Raw genomic sequence first — 21,831 nt, forward strand, 5'->3', positions numbered from 1 at the left:
ACAGTTAATGTGGTCCAGTCATGTTGGATAATGCAAGAATCCAACAGATTCCATTACTTTTACTTAAGTTTGGTACTGACTTTCTTTGAAGAAAAGCTATTTGTTTTTACTGAAAATTGTAGTCGGCTTTCTTTGATGAAGGATGCATGCGATATTGAAGTCACTGCTGCATGATTGAGACTGATCTTATTTCCATTTGCTGAGTATGTTTTCATAACAATCGGTGTTTCAAAGGTAAACTGTTTCCTTTGAAATTTCAGCAAACTATTTTATCTGGGTACATTTTTGAAAGGGAATTGGCCATCGTTTGGCCGACTGTAGTTACTGTTCCTCTCTGACTATCGAATAAACCATTAAGTATGATGTGTGTTTTTTCTTTTCTTTTTTATTTACATTTGTGGTAGCAGTGTGATGCTGCCTTCCAAGCATGCATCAGAAATTTAACAAAGGGTCAATGGACGACAGAGATGCATGTGTTCTGGTCTGATGACAGGGATTATTACAGAAAATGTGAGTGTTCTGAAGGATTTAATTCTGAGTGAAAAGAAGAGGAATTTTACTTGCCATTCACATATGAATGTCAGTCTATGTAAATATATTAATTGTTAGTGAGCGGCCAAAAATCCGACAAAAGATGGATTACAAGATAATGCCTCGTCTGGTTGATCTCTTTTACCAGAAATGTCAACAACAAAATCTCACAACAGACAGTACTCATGATAGATGTCAAGATAAGTGGATTGTGATATAACAATGCACTGTTAAGATGGTCTGTCAACATGGACAAAGAATTTGATTATGTAACAATAGATAAATTTCAGTGCATTTTATATCCAGTTTGCGGCTTCCTTTCATGGGGCCTCTTAATTTCTCCACTCCAATCCAATGTTTGTATATACAAATTTATCCAGCCAACAATGTCGGCAATTAAAAAAATTGCCAGTTGGTATATTTTGCCGCCAATAAGGAAAAAAAAATCCAAGTTTGTGACATTGGCGAAGCCCTAAGCGAACCCAAAATAAAAAATTTACACATTATTTTTCATAATTTTGAGAAGAAAAAAATACTTTTTAGGGTAAAAGAAAAATATATTTAAAATTTCAGGAGCCATGCCACGATTGTCTTGTATTATTCATACGCGATCTCTTCCCCAAAATGATAATAAACTTTTTATGTTTTGTTGTACTTTTAAGAAAGTTTTTATTTTCGTGTATGAGAAAAATACATGTATATGAAATTTCGGGAGCCACACCAGGACCATGTTATATCCGAATTCATGTTATAACGGAGCGTGTTATAGCAGGGTCACACTGTATTATGACAAAGTCACATTAGAACAGTGTATATATGCAAGTAGGTGTGAGGGTCAAGTTTCTTACCAGGGCATGATATACCATATATAATCACTTATACATTGAGTCAAACTGAAGGCAACAAACATCCTGATCTGCTGTATTTTAATGAGCCTGCAGATTATGGTCTATGATGTTTGTTTTACTGATTATTCCTAACAAATTGCACAGACCCAAATCTGCCAGTGCATTATGTGATGGCAGGTCTGGTTCTGTGCAGTTTGCAGTTGGCCTTGTCTTATAAGGCGAGTATAAATGGCACTCTGAATGAAATAGAAAACCTCCAACCCAATAATTTGCTATGCTTACATTCAAATATTTGTAACGGGACAGTGACTTGCTAGCAAACAGCGCCATGATGTACTCTGAAAACCTCTAACAAATATGTACTATGTTTATATGCAAATATGTGTACAGAGACAGTGACTTGCCAGCTAATATTGTCATCATGTACTCTGAATGTAACTTTGAAAAGTTGTAACACAGTAATCCAAGTATTTTCAATATCCTGATTTTATCAGCTTAAAAGCACTTTCAAAGTTTTCAAGGACCTGCATGAACCTTGCTTACTGACCATTTCAATAGTAGGAGTTTGGAATTATCTCCCCCAGATGACACTGTAAGAGGATAACTGGTAAAATCTATGCATACAGTGAAACAATTGCTAGCTTTGATTAACAAAAATAGAACGGAAAAATTTTATTTTCCATTGTCACAAGTGTTACATAAACAATGGTCTGGCTTTAATTATCTGAAATTAATAAGTAAGCTTTCCATCCAGGACCCACCAAACACAGGCAGACTAGGAATCAACAAGAAAGGGATCCAAAATCATGATCTTATTGGCAGGTGTGAGATGATCACCCATGTCATTTTTTTAAAAATTAATTAGGCTCCCATGCCATTACACAGCTTCTGCCAAGCTAACATATAACCCAGAGTCATGCAAATTTAAATATCAAGATAAATTAAAATAGTAGTACTGTAATAACAATATTTTCAAGATAGCCACCATGGTGGCCATACTGAGGGTTAGTAAATTTCATCAAGGACCAGCTAGACACCATGAAAACTATTCTGATGAAAATCCCATCTCAAAATGAGTTTACATTAAAGAGGTGTAGCAAAAACAAGATTTTCAAAATGACCACATACTGGATGTCAGATAAACACAGTTTTAATTTAGGATCTACACAACATTATGAGATGTATTTTTTGGTTGGTGAAAACCCCATACTGACGAACATTCATTCATTCAGAAGTGACATCAAGATTGTCCAGCTGGCCTCTGTAGCAGTCATATTAGGCAACAGACTGCACCATTTTTACATGGAGTCTTCTTGCGAAAACACCATGTGAATATAACCTACCATTCAGGGGAAGTAGTGATAAAAAAGATTTTAAAGATGGTTAATGTGCTGGCCATATCGAACTGCATGTTGGGAACATTTTTATTTAGGACTAATTTGACTTCTTAATAAGTCTTTCATTGAAAACCTCATGTCAAAATGACTTTCCATTTGGGTGAAGTAGCAATAACATGATATGCAAGATGGCCACTGTATGGCAGTCATATTGGATGTTTGGTCTGCACCATTTTTTTTTTAAAGGATGAACTGAACATTTTAAGAAGTTTCTGATACAACCCTATAAAATATATGACTTTCACTTCAGGTGGAGTTGAGATAACAATATTTTCACGATGGCTGCTGTTGTGGCCAAAGTTGATATCAGACTGGTACCATTTTCATCTAGAACCAGCTAGGCATCATAATAAGTCTTTTAGTAAAACCCCATGTTGATATGACCATGCAATATGGAGGAATAGCAATAACAAGATTTTCTAGATGGTAACTGTAGCAGCCATACTGGATGTCAGATAAGCATGATGTTCAGTTAGGACCATCAAGTCAGTACAATAAGACTATTATTGAAAAAACGTGTTGATATGACCATCCATTCTGGAGAGGTCATCATAAAGACATGACCAACTACACCATGGGATGAATGTGTGGCTAAAGTTTTATGGCAATCTTCCAAGTCGTTTAGAAGAAGTATTGATAACAAACTTGTATTAAAAGTTAATTGGTGGAAGGGCAAAAGACCATCCCATAAACTCTTTTGGTATATAACCAGTAACGCCAATAAAAACAATTATACAGTACATCTAGACAATAAAAGAACTACTCTCAAGTTTTTCAAACTTGATAAAGTAATGCAGCATAAGAACTTTAGAAATAAATATCCATTTATCTGTTAGAAATAATTTTTAAAAATACAGCTGCCTCAAATTTATTACCATATTAAACATCTGATGCACTGAAGAAAGTGCTTTAATGTTCAGCCCAATCATTCTATGTCGTTATGGATGCTAAGGGAAATCACTGGTATAGATACAAAGTGCAAGTTACTGAAAACATGTATGCACTCATTATGGTATAATGTCTAACATGATGAGCAGCATTTTTTTTTACCTCTGACCTGGACTTCAACATAATTTAAGACTATAATCATGTGGTCTGTCTAAAATTTAAGCCTTACCAATAATGATTAATTAAATGTTTTAATTCTAGACTTAACATAAAAACTTGGTAAAACTGGGGTCAGATCATCAAAGGCAAAGACATGTTCTTGTTATCTCCTAATACAGTCTAAGGGAAAAAACATAAAATATCAGGGTTCAAACTGTACCTACCAACTTCAACAAGCCCATGACCAATTCGTGCCTTGGACATTGGGGTCAGGTCTATCCAGTGGCAACGACTGACCTCACCCATACTCTGCATCTTCTGTTTCTTGGGGATAACACACTTCGTTATAGACTTTACCTCTACATCGTCAGAAGTGCTAAAAAATAATAATTTGTGGGTAAAACAGAGATTCCACTGAGGTTGCACATTACCAGTACCTCCTACTGGGATGGAAAGGATGGGAAAAATAGGTATAACTATAAGGCTAAGTTTTACCTGTACAAATGATAATCAAACAATCTCATCAAACAGGGTTTATTTGTTAGCATAAAGTTAGAAAAAAGAAAATGAATAAATTTCCTACATACAGACAATCTGCACAATGACACAAGTCAAGACTGGCACAACAGTACAGGTATTTACATGCACCACATAAACAGTTTAGTTTTCGTAGCTTTGTGCAAGTGACAGTCTTCAACTTCAGCATGGTTTACAGAGCAAACAAAACATGGTCATCTAAAAATCCAAACTAAAATTAAAAAATAGCCATTTCCTTCCATGAAGGAACACATGTTTATCAATATTTTTTGAACAAGAAGAAATAAAAGCACAAACTCTATACAAATGAAATAACTCAGTGCAAATCATTCAATGCAAAAGGACAGAAACAGAAAGACAAGTGCTTCAATTTGTGTCATTTAACACACCTGCAATTATTCTCACACAACTGGAATGAGATTTGGCTGCTGTAGTTGATGGCTTCCGGAAGTGTCAGTTTAGCATCATGTTTGATTAGGATCAGCTAGACATCATAAGGAGTCTTAAAGTGAAAAATCCCATGTTGATATGACCATCCATGTTGGCAGCTTAGCAACAAGAAGATTTTCAAGATGGCTGTCATGGTGCCATACTGAATGTCAGATTGGCACAATTTTGATTTAACACATTAACCCCTAGCGACGAGTTAATGTGGCAGGAGGTAGTAGCCTACTGCCGAGCTCTGTAGCGTCATGGTCATGCATGATACACTAAAGTGGGTGGTATTATAGAAAGGTAGACAGATGTAGCTCTACAATGATACCAAATAATCTGAAATTTCAAGTTGACTACAAAATACAGAGGGAGAAACCTCAATTTTTGGAATCAATTTTTTTTTCTACCAAAATTGGCCCATGGTCGGGATCCGATTTTGTGTCCGGATTTTAGACTTTTTGGTCTCAGATCTAAGGCAAACCAGTATGAACTGCAAACAGATGAACCTTTTCAAAAAAACTGGATAAGATGGGCATTTGGAATAAAGAGTGGTCTCGATACAAAAATAATGGGTCCGTTTAGCAAAAAAATAAAAAAATCACAAATCAAACTTTTACTGTTCTGCTCATGCGCGAGCCAAACAGCCAGTGAAAAACGATGTTTATAACACAAATAGGCAGTATGTTATTGAAAGATCACCTTAGGTTTGGTGTTTTCGGTTGCATTTAGAAATAGCTTTCAAAATGTTTCCTTCTCGAATTTCAGGCGAAAACAACAAAAACCTCCAGGGGTTAATGTGTTAAGACCAACCAGACATCATAAGAAGTCTCTTTGTGAAAAGCTGATGCTGATATGACCATCTATGTAGAAGTAGTGATAACAAGATTTTTAAGAGTGATAATGAGATAATGAAAAAAAATTAGACTGTTAATTTAGATAATCAAATTCAAATCCCTATTAATTCATCAACCTTTGTGTCAACTATCCAAGAGATACTTCTGCGTATTGCATTATTCAATGCCCAGTCAGTAGGACCACCGGAAAAGCGCATATAAATTATAAATTTTATCAACGACCAGAATATTGATGTATTTTTCCTGATAGAAACATGGCTAAAAACATCAGGCGATGAGCCCAAGTGTGCAGATCTAATACCCACTGGTTACTCCATCAAGTCGTTCCCCCGTAACTCTTGCGGAGGTGGAATTGCTGTCATCACAAAGAACTCCATGATCAAACGTCTTCACAACACCACAACATTCAATTTCAACCACACATCGTTTGAACTAGTCCAAACCACATTCACACTGAAGCAAAGGTCATTCCATTTTTTTCTGTCTATACCGCCCTCCTCCTAGTAGAAAAAACAAGCTGGCTGACTCTCTCTTTTTGGAGCAGTTTCCGAATCTCCTGGACTATGGAAATTTGATAGGTGGCAACCTGATTATTCTTGGAGATTTCAACTTTCTTTTTGACTGTCCCGGAAACCTAAACACATCAAAACTCCTAGATTCCATTAATGTGTTCAACCTCAAACAGTCAGTTAACCAACCCACCCATACACATTTTAGACTGGATTCTTCATAGACCTGATGATAACATTCTACAGTCCTCCCTGGTATCCCATGACCTTGCATCAGATCACCTCTGCATTATATGCCATCTTGATGTATCAGTCCCTAACCCTCCACCTGTATCTGCTAATAAGAGAAACCTCCATATGATAAATAGAACCAAACTAATGCATGACATCCATGTCTCAGTGTGTAAGAAATCATGAAGCGATATTCCTTAAAAGGTAACCAGTATTAGATAAAGAGAAAAAGAAATAAGTTAGCCACCTCTGGAATGGAAGCTGACAGTGATATGATCTGGTGTCATCCTCACAACACCTATCACAAAAAATGCACCATTTTCCAGTATATATTATTTAAGTGGCAGGCCATCTAGATGACAAGATGCAGAGCTCCTCCAAAACCAAATGTATCAACCACTGGTCATGAGAGAATAAAGTGATCCATGAGCTTTGGAACAGAAGGAGCCTGGCATCCACTTGATGGTTGCTGGGGATGGCAGAGGAGAAAAACTTTTCTCTCTCCAATCCCTGCCTGTCTGTGAGAGGAAAGATTAGACAATCTCATATTGCTCACTCTGCCTCTATAATGCTGTAATGTCCAACTTTTATCATATTTCTCATACCTTTCATTCTGTATCAGGCTTCTTCTGACAAGGATGAGCCAAGAACAGATTTTGTACTGACAACTGTAGAGATAACTCATGTGGTGCCTGTTTTCTAATTTCCTTTATATGTCCCCAAACACGAGGGGGACCTGAAAGGAAGAGAGTGCAAAGTCATTACATGGTGTGGTTTGAGTGATGCAGAGTGCAATAGTGTATCACTTTTTATTAGATCTAGGTTAGAGGAGGCTGTTAGGGCATTAGTCACAGCATGATGGGCTGCCCCATTAATGACTCGGGAGATTCAACTGACTGCATCCAAAGTGTGATTATTCTTTGCCTTCTCTGCCAATTGGTAATCTGTTAAGAGAGGCCAATCCAACAGAGAGGAAATAGAAACCACAGTCCCTACAAGTTTTGCCCCAATAATGACTGGAGATTCAACTGAAAGCATCCAAAAGTGTGATCATTCTTTTGGCTTTCTCTGCCAAACATTAAACCATGTGAGAGGCCAAACCCAAGAGAGAGGAAATATAAACCACATTCTGTACAAGTTTTTGACATGGCATTGAAAACTTGTATGTCCACCTTGTATATAATGAGAACAATGCTTTACAGCAGCAAAAAAGCACATTCATACGATAGGTATTACTGTACAACTTGTACCAATATAGAGTTAAGATGGCAAGAAGTTGACTCACTAAAGAAAAGGCTTTGTTATTACCATGATCAATGATTTTCTCTGATAAGCAACCAGCTAATTCCACAATCTTCAAAGACTGGGATAAAATTCTAAGGGTGGATGTACGTCATCTTCGTCCTTATCAACCGATGCCTTAGCTTGAAAGTTGTATTTGTAATTGGATGTGTGGGGGACATTCCGTAGAGGGTAAACACAAATAATATTGTCTATTGCTGTTTTGAAACTGGATTCAGTTCTTTCCATGGTATGATAAGAATTTTCAGGATACTCTAAGCTGGAATGATCGGCAACATGAGGGTCCTCCTCCTTTTGTGGGTATGTCCCACGATATGTCATACCATATGGCCATCTCAACATCAAGCATTACCAAAAATCTTCTATACTGGAAGGATATGAAAGGTGGATTTGGGGCATTCTAGACTGTTTGTACACCAATATGAGGGCCTGGCACAGTTGGCTGATTAGCCCTGGAAGAACAGATGGATATGCAGTCAACAATGTCAGCATAAGACATCACTGCAGATGGTAAGGAAAAATAATGTTTGACAACTGAACCTATACCATATCTACTGTGTCCAAACAGGCTGACAGTTCTGTCAACTGCCAGGACTGCAAATAAATTATTACTGTCAGTGTGTATGCCAGATAGCTGGGTGGTTGGTCAACATCCCTGTTGGCTGAATCAGATGGCAAAATCATAAAACACACCCATCACAACTCAAACCATGTCTGGGCGAGGAGCTGGGCTTTTACCCTCTGGGTTGCCTAGATTTGTATAATGCAACTTCGTTGTATTTGCTTGTTGACTTTCTTCTTTGACAAAGAATTATGGATCATATTAATCACCCTGTATTCAAGATCTTTCTTGCAATCTGTCTGCACAATTTTCCCTGTACAAATCAATTTAATGTGTAGGTGGGCATTCCTATATCCCTGCTAAACTATATAATGAGTCAGGTGGATGGTGTAAACTTAAAATATAAAACTTAATAGATTTGGATCAAGCCCTTTTTTTCCTTGTACCTAAGCCGTTTTCTATAAACACTGGACCATGCATCTTCTATCCAAAAAGAGCATACCTCACAGGTCTTGGACAATGAAAATTTAGTGCAGGCATGACAGGATTCATGACTGTCTTCCTCCACCTTAAAATGCCTGCATTTTTATATTTAATACTGATCAGCTTAACAAGGATGGAACAAAATAGTAATGAAAAATATAATGATAATATTATAACTATATTATAAATATCTCAGAAAAAAATGATATATGAAAATAGGCGAATCTATGAACAATAAACAGCTGTACTGCAGTACTAGGTAACCAAAATATGGAGTTCCCAATGTAAATCTGTGGAATATGAAGTAGTAACCAAATCACACAAAATATAGACAAAATTGTAGTATACATAACACAGTATGATTGTTTGATTTACTGTGCCATTTGAAAGACTATTGATGGCTAACATTAAAGGATAAAAATCCAATCATTCTCTGAGGCCTATCGACAGTTTGCATCAAAATTTAAAACTGATGATATCTGGTAAATGTAATGCCAATAGGTAAGGGGAGATAATCTGTTAAAGTTAATCCTCTTTGTCTAAACAAGTATAGATAGATTTTTTCGAGTCTATGAGAGGGCTGGATATAAGGGGAAGCAGAAGTAATTCCTAATGTTAATGTGATTAGGTAATGTGCTGGAGAAAGGCAAAATTGTGGTACTGATCTAGTAACACATGTTAAGGATTTTAATAGAATAAATTACATGCTCTGGCAAACTTACTTTCAATTAGGATATTTCAAAATAACAATTCTTGGGATACCAGTGAAAATGGGGACCACAAGGTGGCCATAATTAATGAAGAAGAATCTTCCCTGACAGCATTTGTGAAAACCCCATGTTGATATGACTTTTCATTCAGAAGGAGTAGTGAAAACAAGATTTTCAACACGGCTGTTGTGGCAGCCATACTGGATGTCAGATCAGCACCATTTTCATTTTGGACCAACTAGACATCTTATTAGTTCTTTTGATGAAAACCTAATGTCAATATGACTTTCCATTCAGAAGGAGTAGCCACCAGTGGCCATATTGGATGTTCAAGCAGCATCATTTTCATTTAGGACAAACAAGATCATGGGATGAATGTGTGTGGCAAGTTACATGGAAATGCCTCTAAGTAGTGTAGAATGATAGAAAATGGACAATCCTGTAAGCTTTTCTGGTCTATGACCACCAGTACAGCTAAACAGCCAAAACATGAAGAAAGAAATTAAAGACACAATAAAAAAGAAGAATCACTAAATGGGACTAATGTTCTACTGTCTGAAAATAATTTCTACGAAATCCGGATCAGACCATTTCTTCTAACTGTTGAATAATGAAACTATATCTGATATTCTTCAGCAATATGATTATAAAAGAGCAGTTGTTGCAGCCATATTGGATGTAAGATTAGTACCAACTAAAAATCATTAGACTACTTTTGTGAAAACCCCTTATGAGTATGACCATCCACTCAGAATGAATAGCAAAAGCAAGAATTTTAAGGTGGCATTCCTTGCAGCCATATGTGATAAATTGGTACCATTTACACTTGGGGCCAGATATTAGATAAGATGGCTAATGGTGAAAGCCCAATGTCAACATGACCATCAATGCTCAAGCAGTAGTGATAAGATTTTTTCAAGATGCCTACAAATGTGGCCAAATTGGAGGACTGACCAGTATTATTTTCATTAAGGGCCAACTTACCACCATAACAAGTCATCAGGTCAAAGCCTCATACTGATATGATTTTCCATCAAGGATAAGTAGTGATAACATTTTCAAGATGACTACCAATGTAACCATACTGGATGCCTGATTCGTACAAATTTAATCTGGGGCCATCTATACATCAATAAAGTCTTCTGGTGAAAACCCATTGATGAAATGATTTTCCATCTTGGTTGATGTTAAAGTGGCACCATTTTCACTACAGAGTAGCAATAACAAACTTATGCTCACAGACAGACAAACGATAATTAATAAAGCTGGACTAGTCAATTAGTCTTACAATCCAATTTCAAGTGTCAGTAAATTTGTAAAATTAAATAATTATTGTAAAGTTATTATATCTTTTGTGATACAGGCATGTCATTACAATAAATACTGATACTGTATTCCCAATATATATTATTGAATCAGGGGTCAAAAACTCCTAACAACCACTCATCCAGTCAGGCAAGTCAGCAATCAAAAAGCCTTAACCACCAGTCACATAGTCGGAGCACATAATAAAAAAAAAGGTTTACTTGACCCTAGTAATAAGATCTGTACCTGTCTAATATTCAAGCAGATCAAGATCTGTACTGTTCACATAAACCTGTCGAGCAGAACGACCATAATAGATCTGGTTTGCAAATGTATTATGCCACAGTATATCTGTTAATGCTGTAATACACACGTATTATCTTATTCACAGTAGTTTCCCTTTACAATATTAGAATGTAAAATATGAACACACTAACCTACTAATTCTGCCTTCTCCACCACAAATAAATATGACATTTGTAGTTCCTCGACAGCGAAATTCTGCCATAGTTTTGCGAGATTCCTTCACAAAATGAATGACTCCTTTAAGCTTGTTTGAGCTGGCATCTCCTGCCTCCAATCTTTCTAAGTGGGCACTGGAAATATGACTTGGTCGCAGGCAGTGAGCCACAACTTCCTCAAGTTGGGACTGGCGCTTTGCTGCATCAAATCGATACCAACGTATGATGCTGTCTAGTATTTCGTCCTCTTGTTGGACTGACAGTGTGTCTCGGGACAAAATTTCTTTTAATGATGTGTCTGGTAGGCGAAGAAATTCTTCAGAATAGGATATCTCTCTGAAATATATAAGCCATAATTATTTCTTTACCTCAATGGGCTCTTGCATTACAGCCAATCAACAACTTGGCGTTTTTACTGAGGTGTTCTGTCCTCCCTGCTAATCTTTGTGCAACTGTGCAATTGTCTACATGATTTCTACAAATCATATTCCTCAGTTAGTCCTTGCAGTGTTACTGAAATGAAACACACTCTAATTTTGATCAAGTTTTTCTTCAATATCAATTTATCAATATAAAAAAAACTGATTTTCTGAACAAATTCTTTGTTTCCAAAACTCTGGGGGAAGAAACTTTTATGTAATGGGTTATAAATATACAATTAAGTCCTTCATACTTCAGTGTGTAATGGGTTATAAATATACAATTAAGTCCTGCATATATCAGTGTTAATCTTTTATGTAATGGGTTATAAATATACAATTAAGTCCTTCATACTTCAGTGTTAAACTTTTATGTAATGGGTTATAAATATACAATTAAGTCCTTCATACTTCAGTGTTAAACTTTTATGTAATGGGTTTTAAATATACAATTAAGTCCTTCATACTTCAGTGTTAAACTTTTATGTAATGGGTTATAAATATACGATCAAGTCCTTCATACTTCAGTGTTAATCTTAAGATACTGGCATACAACATTAATTCTTTATAGTCAAGTGTATTTTTGTTTCAGTCAAAATATTTATGAAGCATATATTAATAACAAAATCTTTTTAATACACCTATAACATTAGAATATTTTCTAACTGGTCATGCCAAAATTTAGAGCAGTAAAAAAAGTAAATAACTGTCAGCAATATATATAAAAACTGTAATGTTTTGACACTAATTCAAAAAGACGGGAAGTAGTCTTTTATTTGAAAATCAGATGTTGATAATCTTTTCACTATTGTTTAAATCCTATATTGCTCTTGTAATGCAACATTAGTATATTAAGGTTTTCAGTTAAAAGACTATTACTGACAAATCTAAGGACCTGTAACTTCTACTTACCTGAAGTATTTGTCCAGATACTGAGACATTTTCAGTTGCACCCAGGGACAGGTAAATCTGGATGCAAACTCCAGAATTCCAAGACAGTTATGTGGAGTGACACACTGTTCCAGGTACTCGCAACACATATTTTTCAAGTCAGTCAACAGCAGAATATCCGCTGCCTGCAGTATATCCTGAATGTTGTCATCACTCAGCGTGATATCTGAAGTGTAGATGTAGTCGAGGATAGTTTCAAAGGTCTCTGTACTGATGCTGAGGTGTGTCAGGTCAAGTTGGCAGGAGACAGAAGATGACTGAACAATGGGGGAACCTGGCTCTTCATAGTTAAAAAGCAGCCTGCAAGTAAAGAGTATTTAAAAACTAATGTCAGAGAGCTCTGGTATTTAGAAACCAGGACCCTTGATCTCCATAAATTTAAGTTCTAGTAGGAAATCTTGGGGCCCAAGTTAGAAAAGAGAGAGTCCAATATATAGTATGTACAAAATAATTACATTCAAAAGCACAACAATAAGACTGTATCAGAGTAGACTATATGGTTCATTTAACTTTTCCATTTTTGAATATGAAATGTCTTTATTCATGTTCATTTATTATCTTTTCCTTCCAACCAGGGTTGGGTCTTTTTATAACCTCATGGTAAAAATATACAGCCAAAGGATTCCATTTCAGTACAAAAAGTCAAAGAGGACCTAATATTGTTCACCTGGGTAACTGACATGCATTAGCTGTGAAAGCAAATTCATGTATTTCATCTGTGGGGTGGAAATAAAAGTTGTTTAAAATTATATACGTTTTTGGTTCCTTGATTTAAAAAATGTCTGGGTTAGTCTGTCAGAATAAGATCTTTATTTTGAAATGTTTTGTCCTCAATCCATTACATTGCTCTTAGCAATGACTAATGTTATACATGTAAATAAGAAAAATATTTGACATAAAGTTATTTTAGCACCTTTAATGCATTTATAGAAGGACTAGTGAAGATTCAGTATGACTGGTAAATTTGTCAATCTACTAGTTCTGGAAATAAAAGAATTTATGTTAAATTCTAGAGCTAAAGGCTATGATTATAAACATGGTTGCATTTATAACATTTACATCAAAATGCTTCTGGTTCTTTGTAATTATAGGTACTGCTTTTGTATGGGAAAATATGAAGAATTTTTTTATGAGCAATACTGCATGACTTTTGGAATGCAGTATTCCTCTGAAAATGAGTTCATATATTTCCAACCAAATGTAGTAACCTGTTTATACTTATTTTGTTTTTCTACTTAAGGCTGAATAATAAACAGAACACACACACTACAAGAAACAAAGTAACTGAATTTATGCTGGATTCCAAAGTAAATATACAAGCAAAGGTTCATCACTGAGCATTAAAAATATTAATGTGCACACAGCAATGCCCAGTGACCTTTGAACTTAGTTGCTTGTTCAATCATTGTTTAAAGAATAATTCTTGTTCTGGTCCACTAAAAATTTAAATTTTGAGTCATATTGTGAATGAATACACTTTCAATCAACTTTTCTGAGTTGGTCTGGAATGGATGGATTTTCTTTTTCTGCTAAGCCATCTAAATTCTGCTTTTCAACTTGTGACAAACTGGGTTTATCAGCTGGATGAATTCCAGATGATGTACATGTGATTGGAGGGACTGGCCTTGAAGCAGCTGCACATATGTTTCTGTTCTGTCATTGATTGTTTGGAATCATGTGGGAAAAACATGAATTCTTTTAAATGAAATTCTCAGTAGGATGCAGGACTAAGTCTTGTTTGCAAGGGAATATCTCATTTCATTCTTGAGTGCAGTAAGTAGAATGAGATTTCAGTTGGAAATGTAGTCTACATTAGAGTACAATTTCATGAAGTGGATCAATATTTTGAACCCATGTAGTTCGGATTCACAGAAATAACTACAAAAGTACATTCAGAGGAAATTCAAGATGCAAAAAAGGTAAGTATATTTACTGCCATTGTTATTACCAGCAAAAGACACATTTATGCCCTGCCGCTTGCATACTTTTTGTTGGTGGGACCCCAACTATTTACATGACATGTATGACTTGTATCACTACTATAAATCCAAACACTGTATCAAAGTTAAATGGAGAAAATCGCAAATCAGCTGTGGTGTGACAGTCTATTTTGCCACTGGAAATATGGACTTCATTATCTTGGCTTATTGGCTCTGAGGCTCTTGGTTTTCTACCAAAACCTGCCTTCTTCAGTTGCATTTTTTCTTCTTCAAATTTAGTGTTTTGACAAACTTGTAAAATGTGATGTCTCTGAGATAGATGGGATATCCCTTAGCCTTAATATGCCTTCCTATGCTATTTTCTTTGACCCCTGAGCCTTAATATGCCTTTTCTTTGACCCCTGAGCCTTAATATGCCTTTTCTTTGACCCCTGAGCCTTAATATGCCTTTTCTTTGACCCCTGAGACCATGGGTCATAGTCTTAACCATCTGATTTGTGAATCATTATGAACATTTCTCCTTAATAACTGTTTCAATGATCAGAATGGTATTTTCAACACTGCATGTCTCATGTTTGTTGTGGACACTGAAAATACCATGCTGATTTCTTTGCTTGGCTGAAAGTGTCTTTTGTGACTTGGTGAATTCATCCACATTTTTAACGTTATTATCTCTACTTTCAAATAGATGATAGAGAGCATGGATCACAGTCTGAACTGTTTGAATTGCGAAAAGTTATGAACATTTCTCTGACATAACTGTTTCAATGATCAGAATGGTATTTTCAATACTGGGTGTCTCATGTTTGTTGTGGACATTGCTCATTTGTTTGCTTGGTTTCTTTTGTGACCCAGCGAACTCATCAACATCATCATCTCTGCTTTCAAATGGACCAAAACAGCTTGTTTAGTTTATCCACAAACTGCTACATGAGCATACATTGTGTGTTTACAATCAAAAGTAGTTCATTTCACATGACAGTATTTTTAGACACATACAGGGTTCTCAACAGATTTCAAAACTTAAAAGTCAGATGCAGACTGTGAATCAGCCAATAATTATTCAGTACTGAAGAACTGCTATTCCCAGTGATGGGTGATAATTTGCTACTACATGTATTCCCATACCTCAGGTGAAAACTTGGGGTGTGGAAGAAATTCCCAATGGTAGGACTCAGAATTTAAAAACTTCCTAGTCAGAGCAAAACTGGAAATATTTATGGTGAAGAAGAAATATAGGGATGTGTAGATAGGCATCCTAAAGGTTGATGGAGACTGCCCAATTAGATGGGCAAAGAACAGTCTGGACTGAAGAGGTAGTCTCCATCTTGAAAGGTTTTTCCAGAAGAAATCAGTTTGAATGAAAGATGTTGATTATAATGTAAAACTTTCCAATTCTCTTGGTAACCAGGAAGATACTGGAAAAAAGCTAACTGATTACTCAGAACCCTCTTGACTGACCCTTTCTGTAAAAGGGTGCGTACTTCCTCCCTCAGGTTCACCAGGTTGGATTGGTTGAGAAAGATAGGGGTCCAAGATAAAGGAGATAGTTAAAAAAACTGGAGTTGGCACCCCTTCCTCAGGATGTAAAGGACCAAACCTAAAAAATACAGGTTTAAGCAATCACCAGTGGGAACATGTGGGACAGGGATGTGCAACAAGAGCTGCTTTAAATCCCTAGGGCTGTCTCCCCCACCCCCACCATTCCTCTCGGAAAAGAAGGTGGGGTATATGAAAACTGCCTCTTGCTACCAAGACTGTAAATAACCCAAGAGAAAATTACATGTTTTCTTTGATTTAATATGTATTTTTCTCTTATGGTTCAGCATATAACAAGAGATAACAGAGACACTGAATTTTTGTGTCCTTAGTTATCAGCATTACCAAAAATGATAGTACAGAAGACATAGTCAAAGCAGCAAAGCACTCGCTGCACATGGAAAAATTTTGATGCATCAAGTACAAGCACAAAAACCATTACTAAATCCAAAGTTAAATGCAGCTCTGGTAATGCAAACATAGCAATATGGTATGCTGGTCAAGAAAAACATCCGGCAATGTAACCACCATTTTTACAGATTCAAACAAGCCTACATCAGTCTACAGTGAAAGAACACCTTTTCTTCAGAAACATCAAATTTAACATTAAAATTACTACAACCAATGATCTAATTTAACTACATTAAATTCAGTTGAAACTTCTGCTACCTGAACGAAATTGCGCTTCCATGATTATAGTCACATTTGGTTCTGCATATAACAAATTCGGAACTCTGTGTACACAAGCAATGCGCAAGTGCTTGTAGTCAGATGGCAATATCATTGCATGTTCTAATGACATAAGGTAGTTTCATGTGCCACAGTCGTGATGTTTAGAGAACTATCTGAATGCCATAATAAAGATCCCCATGTGAAGCAATGGATTCTGCATATAATGTTGCAGACACAAAATTCAGGACCTTGAAATTACAACTCACAGTTGCAAAATAAAGACCTTAATTACAGGCTCCAGCTATGCAATAAAAAGATTTTATTATATGTGGGATATTAATTTCTTCATTTGTTGTAATTATACATGGCAATAAACAGTACAATGTTCAGTGGACACAATGAGTTATAGGCATGACTAATATTTCTGGGTCCTAAAGTTTGCAAAATTTTAAAGGTATGTTTTGTTGTTGTTGTTGCTATGCATGGCGGCCAGTATTAATGGTTGAGGAAGAACCCGGGAAAACCCCAGGAAGAACCACTGATGCACAAGAAGCTACCGGCAAGCTTTCTCACATACCCACATTGACCTAATCCTAGACTTGAACCCACGCAGACAGAGGTGAGATGGCGGTGATTCATAATGCAGAGCGCTTTAGACCACTCGGCCACTCGGGGCCCCTGGATGTTTTTGTGGCCTTTGGTTATATGTTATTTTGTCTTTAATTGATAATTTCATAATGATGTATTTTACTGCTCATAGCTTTGCTAAAATTACATACAGCTGCTTCAAAGAAAGTAATGATTATGATGTAACAAAATGGCAATATAAAAATAGCCAAAAAATTTCAAATTATTTTGCTCTCATCACTGGATTCAAAGATTATGATAGCTAATTATGTATGTTGGAGGTATTTTAATTATTACTGCATTTATATATCTGCACATGGCTGCTTTAAAAGAAACTTTTATCATAATTTCCTCACTCTAATGCCAGTCAGTAGCAGAGGCACCCATGATCTCAGCCAATCACGTTAATACAGCCCAATTGCAAGGGACATATATAGTGATGGTAAAAAAAACCCAACTCTTTCCCTTTTTTTAACTAAGATTACAGTGTTTTCTTTTAGAACAAAAGTGTCAGGGGGGTTTGGGAGTTAAGCATCATATTTCTCACATGACACATAAAGTTAAGGCAGGTATGACACTGACTTGAGTGCCTGTGTCCAGGTTCTTAACAATTACATCAGAGGTCATGAAAAGTGTACCGGTCAATGAAGTAAATAAAACTATTGTCAAAAAGAACAAGATGATTGTAGTTAAAATCTATTATCCACGTAAATCTTTGTTTTTCAAGAGGTTTGGCTAACAATAAAGTTATTAAGATTATATCACATAAATTATATTGGCATATTTACACTAACCATATATTGTCCACCATAACAGATAACACGAGATTTTCACTGTAATTCATTTTCCAAATAAGACTCAATGTGCCATATATGGGTATTTTACAGTATGTTATTCAATGCATTCCATATTTACTACAATCTGTTTATGTTTAAAAATAAGGCAATGATGTCCTAGTCCGAGTTTCCTCTGACCCTTGGCACATGGAAAAATGAGGCTGAAACCAAGCAGTTATCAGTTGAACTAATATGGACAATGATCTAAATGAAAATATCGGATAGAGAAGATAGACGATACTTTACACATATTTGTAAAATTGTTGTTGTGGGGTTTAATGCCATTTTCAGCACACTATAGGCTATAAGTGGCAGCCAGTATTAATGGTGGAGGAAGAACCCGGAAAACAACAGAAAGAACCACATACCCACGAGAAGCTAGTGGCAAGCTTTCTCATATACCAACATAGGCCGAATCAAAAACTCGAACCCATGCAGACAGAGGTGAGATGGCAGCAATCCGTAACGGAGAGCACTTTAGACCACTTGGCCACTCGGGGCCCCCATATTTCTAAAATAATATGCAACATTTGTGGTATTAAATAAGAGGACTATTTAATTTCTTTCAATATATGTAGGGAACATGTTCAAATTTTTTTTATTGAAGGGTGTGAATTACACATGGCTGCTCAATTGACATGTATAGGCTCATGTTAGAACCCCATACATGGAGTAGGGGTATTAATATTAGTACTAACCCTAGTCCTACACGTAAGACCATGTCACTGATATTTATGTTTTGGGTGTTAGGATCTTACTGCCTAACTAACAGCACTGTGTAGTGTGTTTTGACATTGACTAACATTGTAGCAAAAGTAAAATTTTCAGGAATATCTGACACAACTGGCAATTAAAATAATGGCACCTTTCCACAAAGTAAAATCATAATGTTTTAGTCAAATTTTACTTACTCTGATGTCTTTTCCCTAATAAATTCAAATTCTCACCAAAAAAATGGACCTATTTTAAAGTTTTGTTGGCCTATGTTTCAGTTAACTGGTAAGAGATGAAAGCCGGGAATGCTGAAATCGGGTTAAGTTGAAATATTATTCTTAAACAAAACAAATAAAAATATATCATGCCTATTGGAACTGTAAAGCAACGTTTCGTTTTATTTAAGAAACATATCCGCCACATGAACCTACTTAAACATACTTTGGCATACATCGACTACTGTCACATTGCAACAAATTCAAATGTATGTCAACGGAACATGAAAAGGCGTCCATTTGCTAGTGTCATATTTTCATTCCGCCAGGATAAAGATAGCACAGTAAGTTAATTAACTACACAAAAATTATTGGAAGATTGTCAATATATGCTGCTAACTGTGTGAGATATTCCTGAAACTCTGACTACACGTTCCGATGTCAACGACATCGAAACACGCTATACTAGGCCATTATTTGAATAGTAAGGCATAGCACTAAAACAAAACCAACATGTGATATGTATTACATTGTAGGATTAGTACTAACCCCTGCACTAGTAATGATCAGACATGATGTTCCCTTTCCTTGACTTAATTTGGTGCCAGTCTGCCACTGTTCAAATTTATAACAATCAATAATTTTTGTCTTTAAGTTTTGTAATGACTCGACAATCAAGCAGGAAGACACTTTGGTAAAAATAGCATCACATTTAGAAGAATTAGTATATCATTTAAGATCACTAATGGCACCAACATGACTACAATGATATCCTACTGTACTTTAGATGGATGATTTTTAAGGTTAAGAACTGGTAGCAGTGGTGTTTCAAACTCCTCTTATTATTTAATTGTAAAAACATGTAAATTGTTTATTCAACATATCTTCGTTGTCCTGTGCAGTTTCTGTCCTCTGGCATTTTTATAAATGATATGACAATAGCTGGCCTGTCTATACCCTTATTTTTTTTGTTATAAGTATCCTAGCAAATTGGTATAGTAAAAAAAAAAAATGGGAACTGAGCTATGACAAAAATCATTACAGTAGCCCATCAATAAAGCTGTCTAGGTTTTGTTCATTATAAATCACACAAAAAAATCTAAAAAGAAAAGAGTGTGTTGTAGCCTACTGGCTAACGGAGACGACCTCTGTTATTTGACCTAGTAACACATTTTCTGACTGAGCGAATTTCCCATAAAAAGGTAGTGTAAAAATTATGGATATTCTTTAATTTCATCGGAATGCACTTATTATAATCTATAAATAATATTGTTTGATTTCCGCTCGACATTTTTTTACGTTGTTGTCAAGGCTAGACTAAGCTACAATTAGGGTAAATGCACTCTTCACAAAGGGGCATAAAGCCTAATAAATCTTGGTCACTAGGTCAATAGGATTTTTATAAATAGCACACTTACCTGAAATAGTGACTTGCCGCAGCTAGCACGTTTTTCTGTAGCAGAATGCGAGAGTCTCCAATGACAACAACACCATCACACAAATGTGTGCACTTTCTGCTCTCATTTAAGGCTGCTAGTATCTTTCTAGCATGTCTATCGTTCGAGAATTTAACATGTCTGCCATCACCAACGGCCGAAGCCCGGCTTTCAGCAGCCATTATCCTCACCCCCGTCTAAGGCTAAAACCTGTAATAGGCAATAGAGGTGGGAACGGAACAGTTGTGATAAAATCTGGAAAAATTTAACGCAAAACGAAAATGTACTACTATTAACAGATGCATGGATCTGGAAAATTATAGTCATTTTTTCAAACATATCGAATTCCATAAGAATTTTTTTTGAAAAATCAGCCTTCAATATATCAATTTACTGAGAATTAATGAATGAACTAAAGCAATTAATAACTTCAAAGACCTCATATAATCATTAAACAAAAGACAAGAAACAACAATTTAACTGCAGTTACAATCCATGTGCATGAATTACACATATTATATGAATATAGAACATTGATTTGAATACCAATGATAAAATAGAGAGAAAGAAGAAAAAAGAATTTTTTAAAAAAAACAGATTACACTGTATGATCCCTCGATCGATCGAGAAAGAAAAAAAACAATAGCAAAATTTAATGTGATAAAAAGTGCAAGTAACTTAGTCAATTCATTCATTGATTTACAATTTCTAACTTGACTGCGAGTAGAGTGTCCTTAAGACCGTGGTCGTCTGCGCGTTTCACGCTTAACGAAAGTTTTCAATATAATAGATGTACGTGCCCAAGATCCATTTCCAGTTCCTGGACAAGTCCATTTACAGCAAAGTGGTGTGTGCGTGATTACAGATGTACATTAATATGTCGTCTGCTTCCGATACGGACAATGTCGAATCAACCAAAGGAAAAGAATGACAACAACAAATTTACCTTTGAAGTGGATTTATCAAGCGGTTTAATTTCTATGTTCATGTGTGCAAAGGGATATAATTCCAAACTCTCACCGTAATGCTAATTTACGGAATTATCCGGCAGTTACCGAATAGGATGAACTACTTAATTATGTTGTCTGATGGAAATAAACTAGCCCATAATGTACGCAATATAGCGCCGTTAGTATGGAAAGTCCGTTAAGCATGAAAGGTGCAGGTACTGCCAGTATTAGTCCATTCTGGTCAAAGTCACGTTAGAAATTATAAATCAAGGATTCAGTTGACTTAGTTCTGTTCAATTTTTATCACATTAAACGTTTTC

General features: G+C 35.8%; 1 protein-coding gene across 1 annotated transcript in view; it reads right to left on the minus strand.

The window, feature by feature from the left end:
• Positions 1 to 20,751, minus strand: part of LOC149782913 (gigaxonin-like) — a 34,737-nt gene extending 13,986 nt beyond the window's left edge. Inside the window, exons 1-4 of the mRNA XM_089934469.1 lie at positions 20,544 to 20,751; positions 12,544 to 12,882; positions 11,189 to 11,548; positions 4,048 to 4,199 (exon numbers count right to left, since the gene is read on the minus strand). Coding sequence (XP_089790595.1) covers positions 4,048 to 4,199; positions 11,189 to 11,548; positions 12,544 to 12,882; positions 20,544 to 20,743 — 1,051 coding nt within the window. The 5' untranslated portion in view covers positions 20,744 to 20,751. The remainder of the gene's footprint in view (positions 1 to 4,047; positions 4,200 to 11,188; positions 11,549 to 12,543; positions 12,883 to 20,543) is intronic.
• Between the last annotated feature and the right edge of the window lie 1,080 nt (positions 20,752 to 21,831).

This window comes from Sinohyriopsis cumingii, chromosome 15 (assembly GCF_028554795.1).
Source record: "Sinohyriopsis cumingii isolate HCF-2022 chromosome 15, ASM2855479v2, whole genome shotgun sequence".
NCBI lineage: Eukaryota > Metazoa > Mollusca > Bivalvia > Unionida > Unionidae > Sinohyriopsis > Sinohyriopsis cumingii.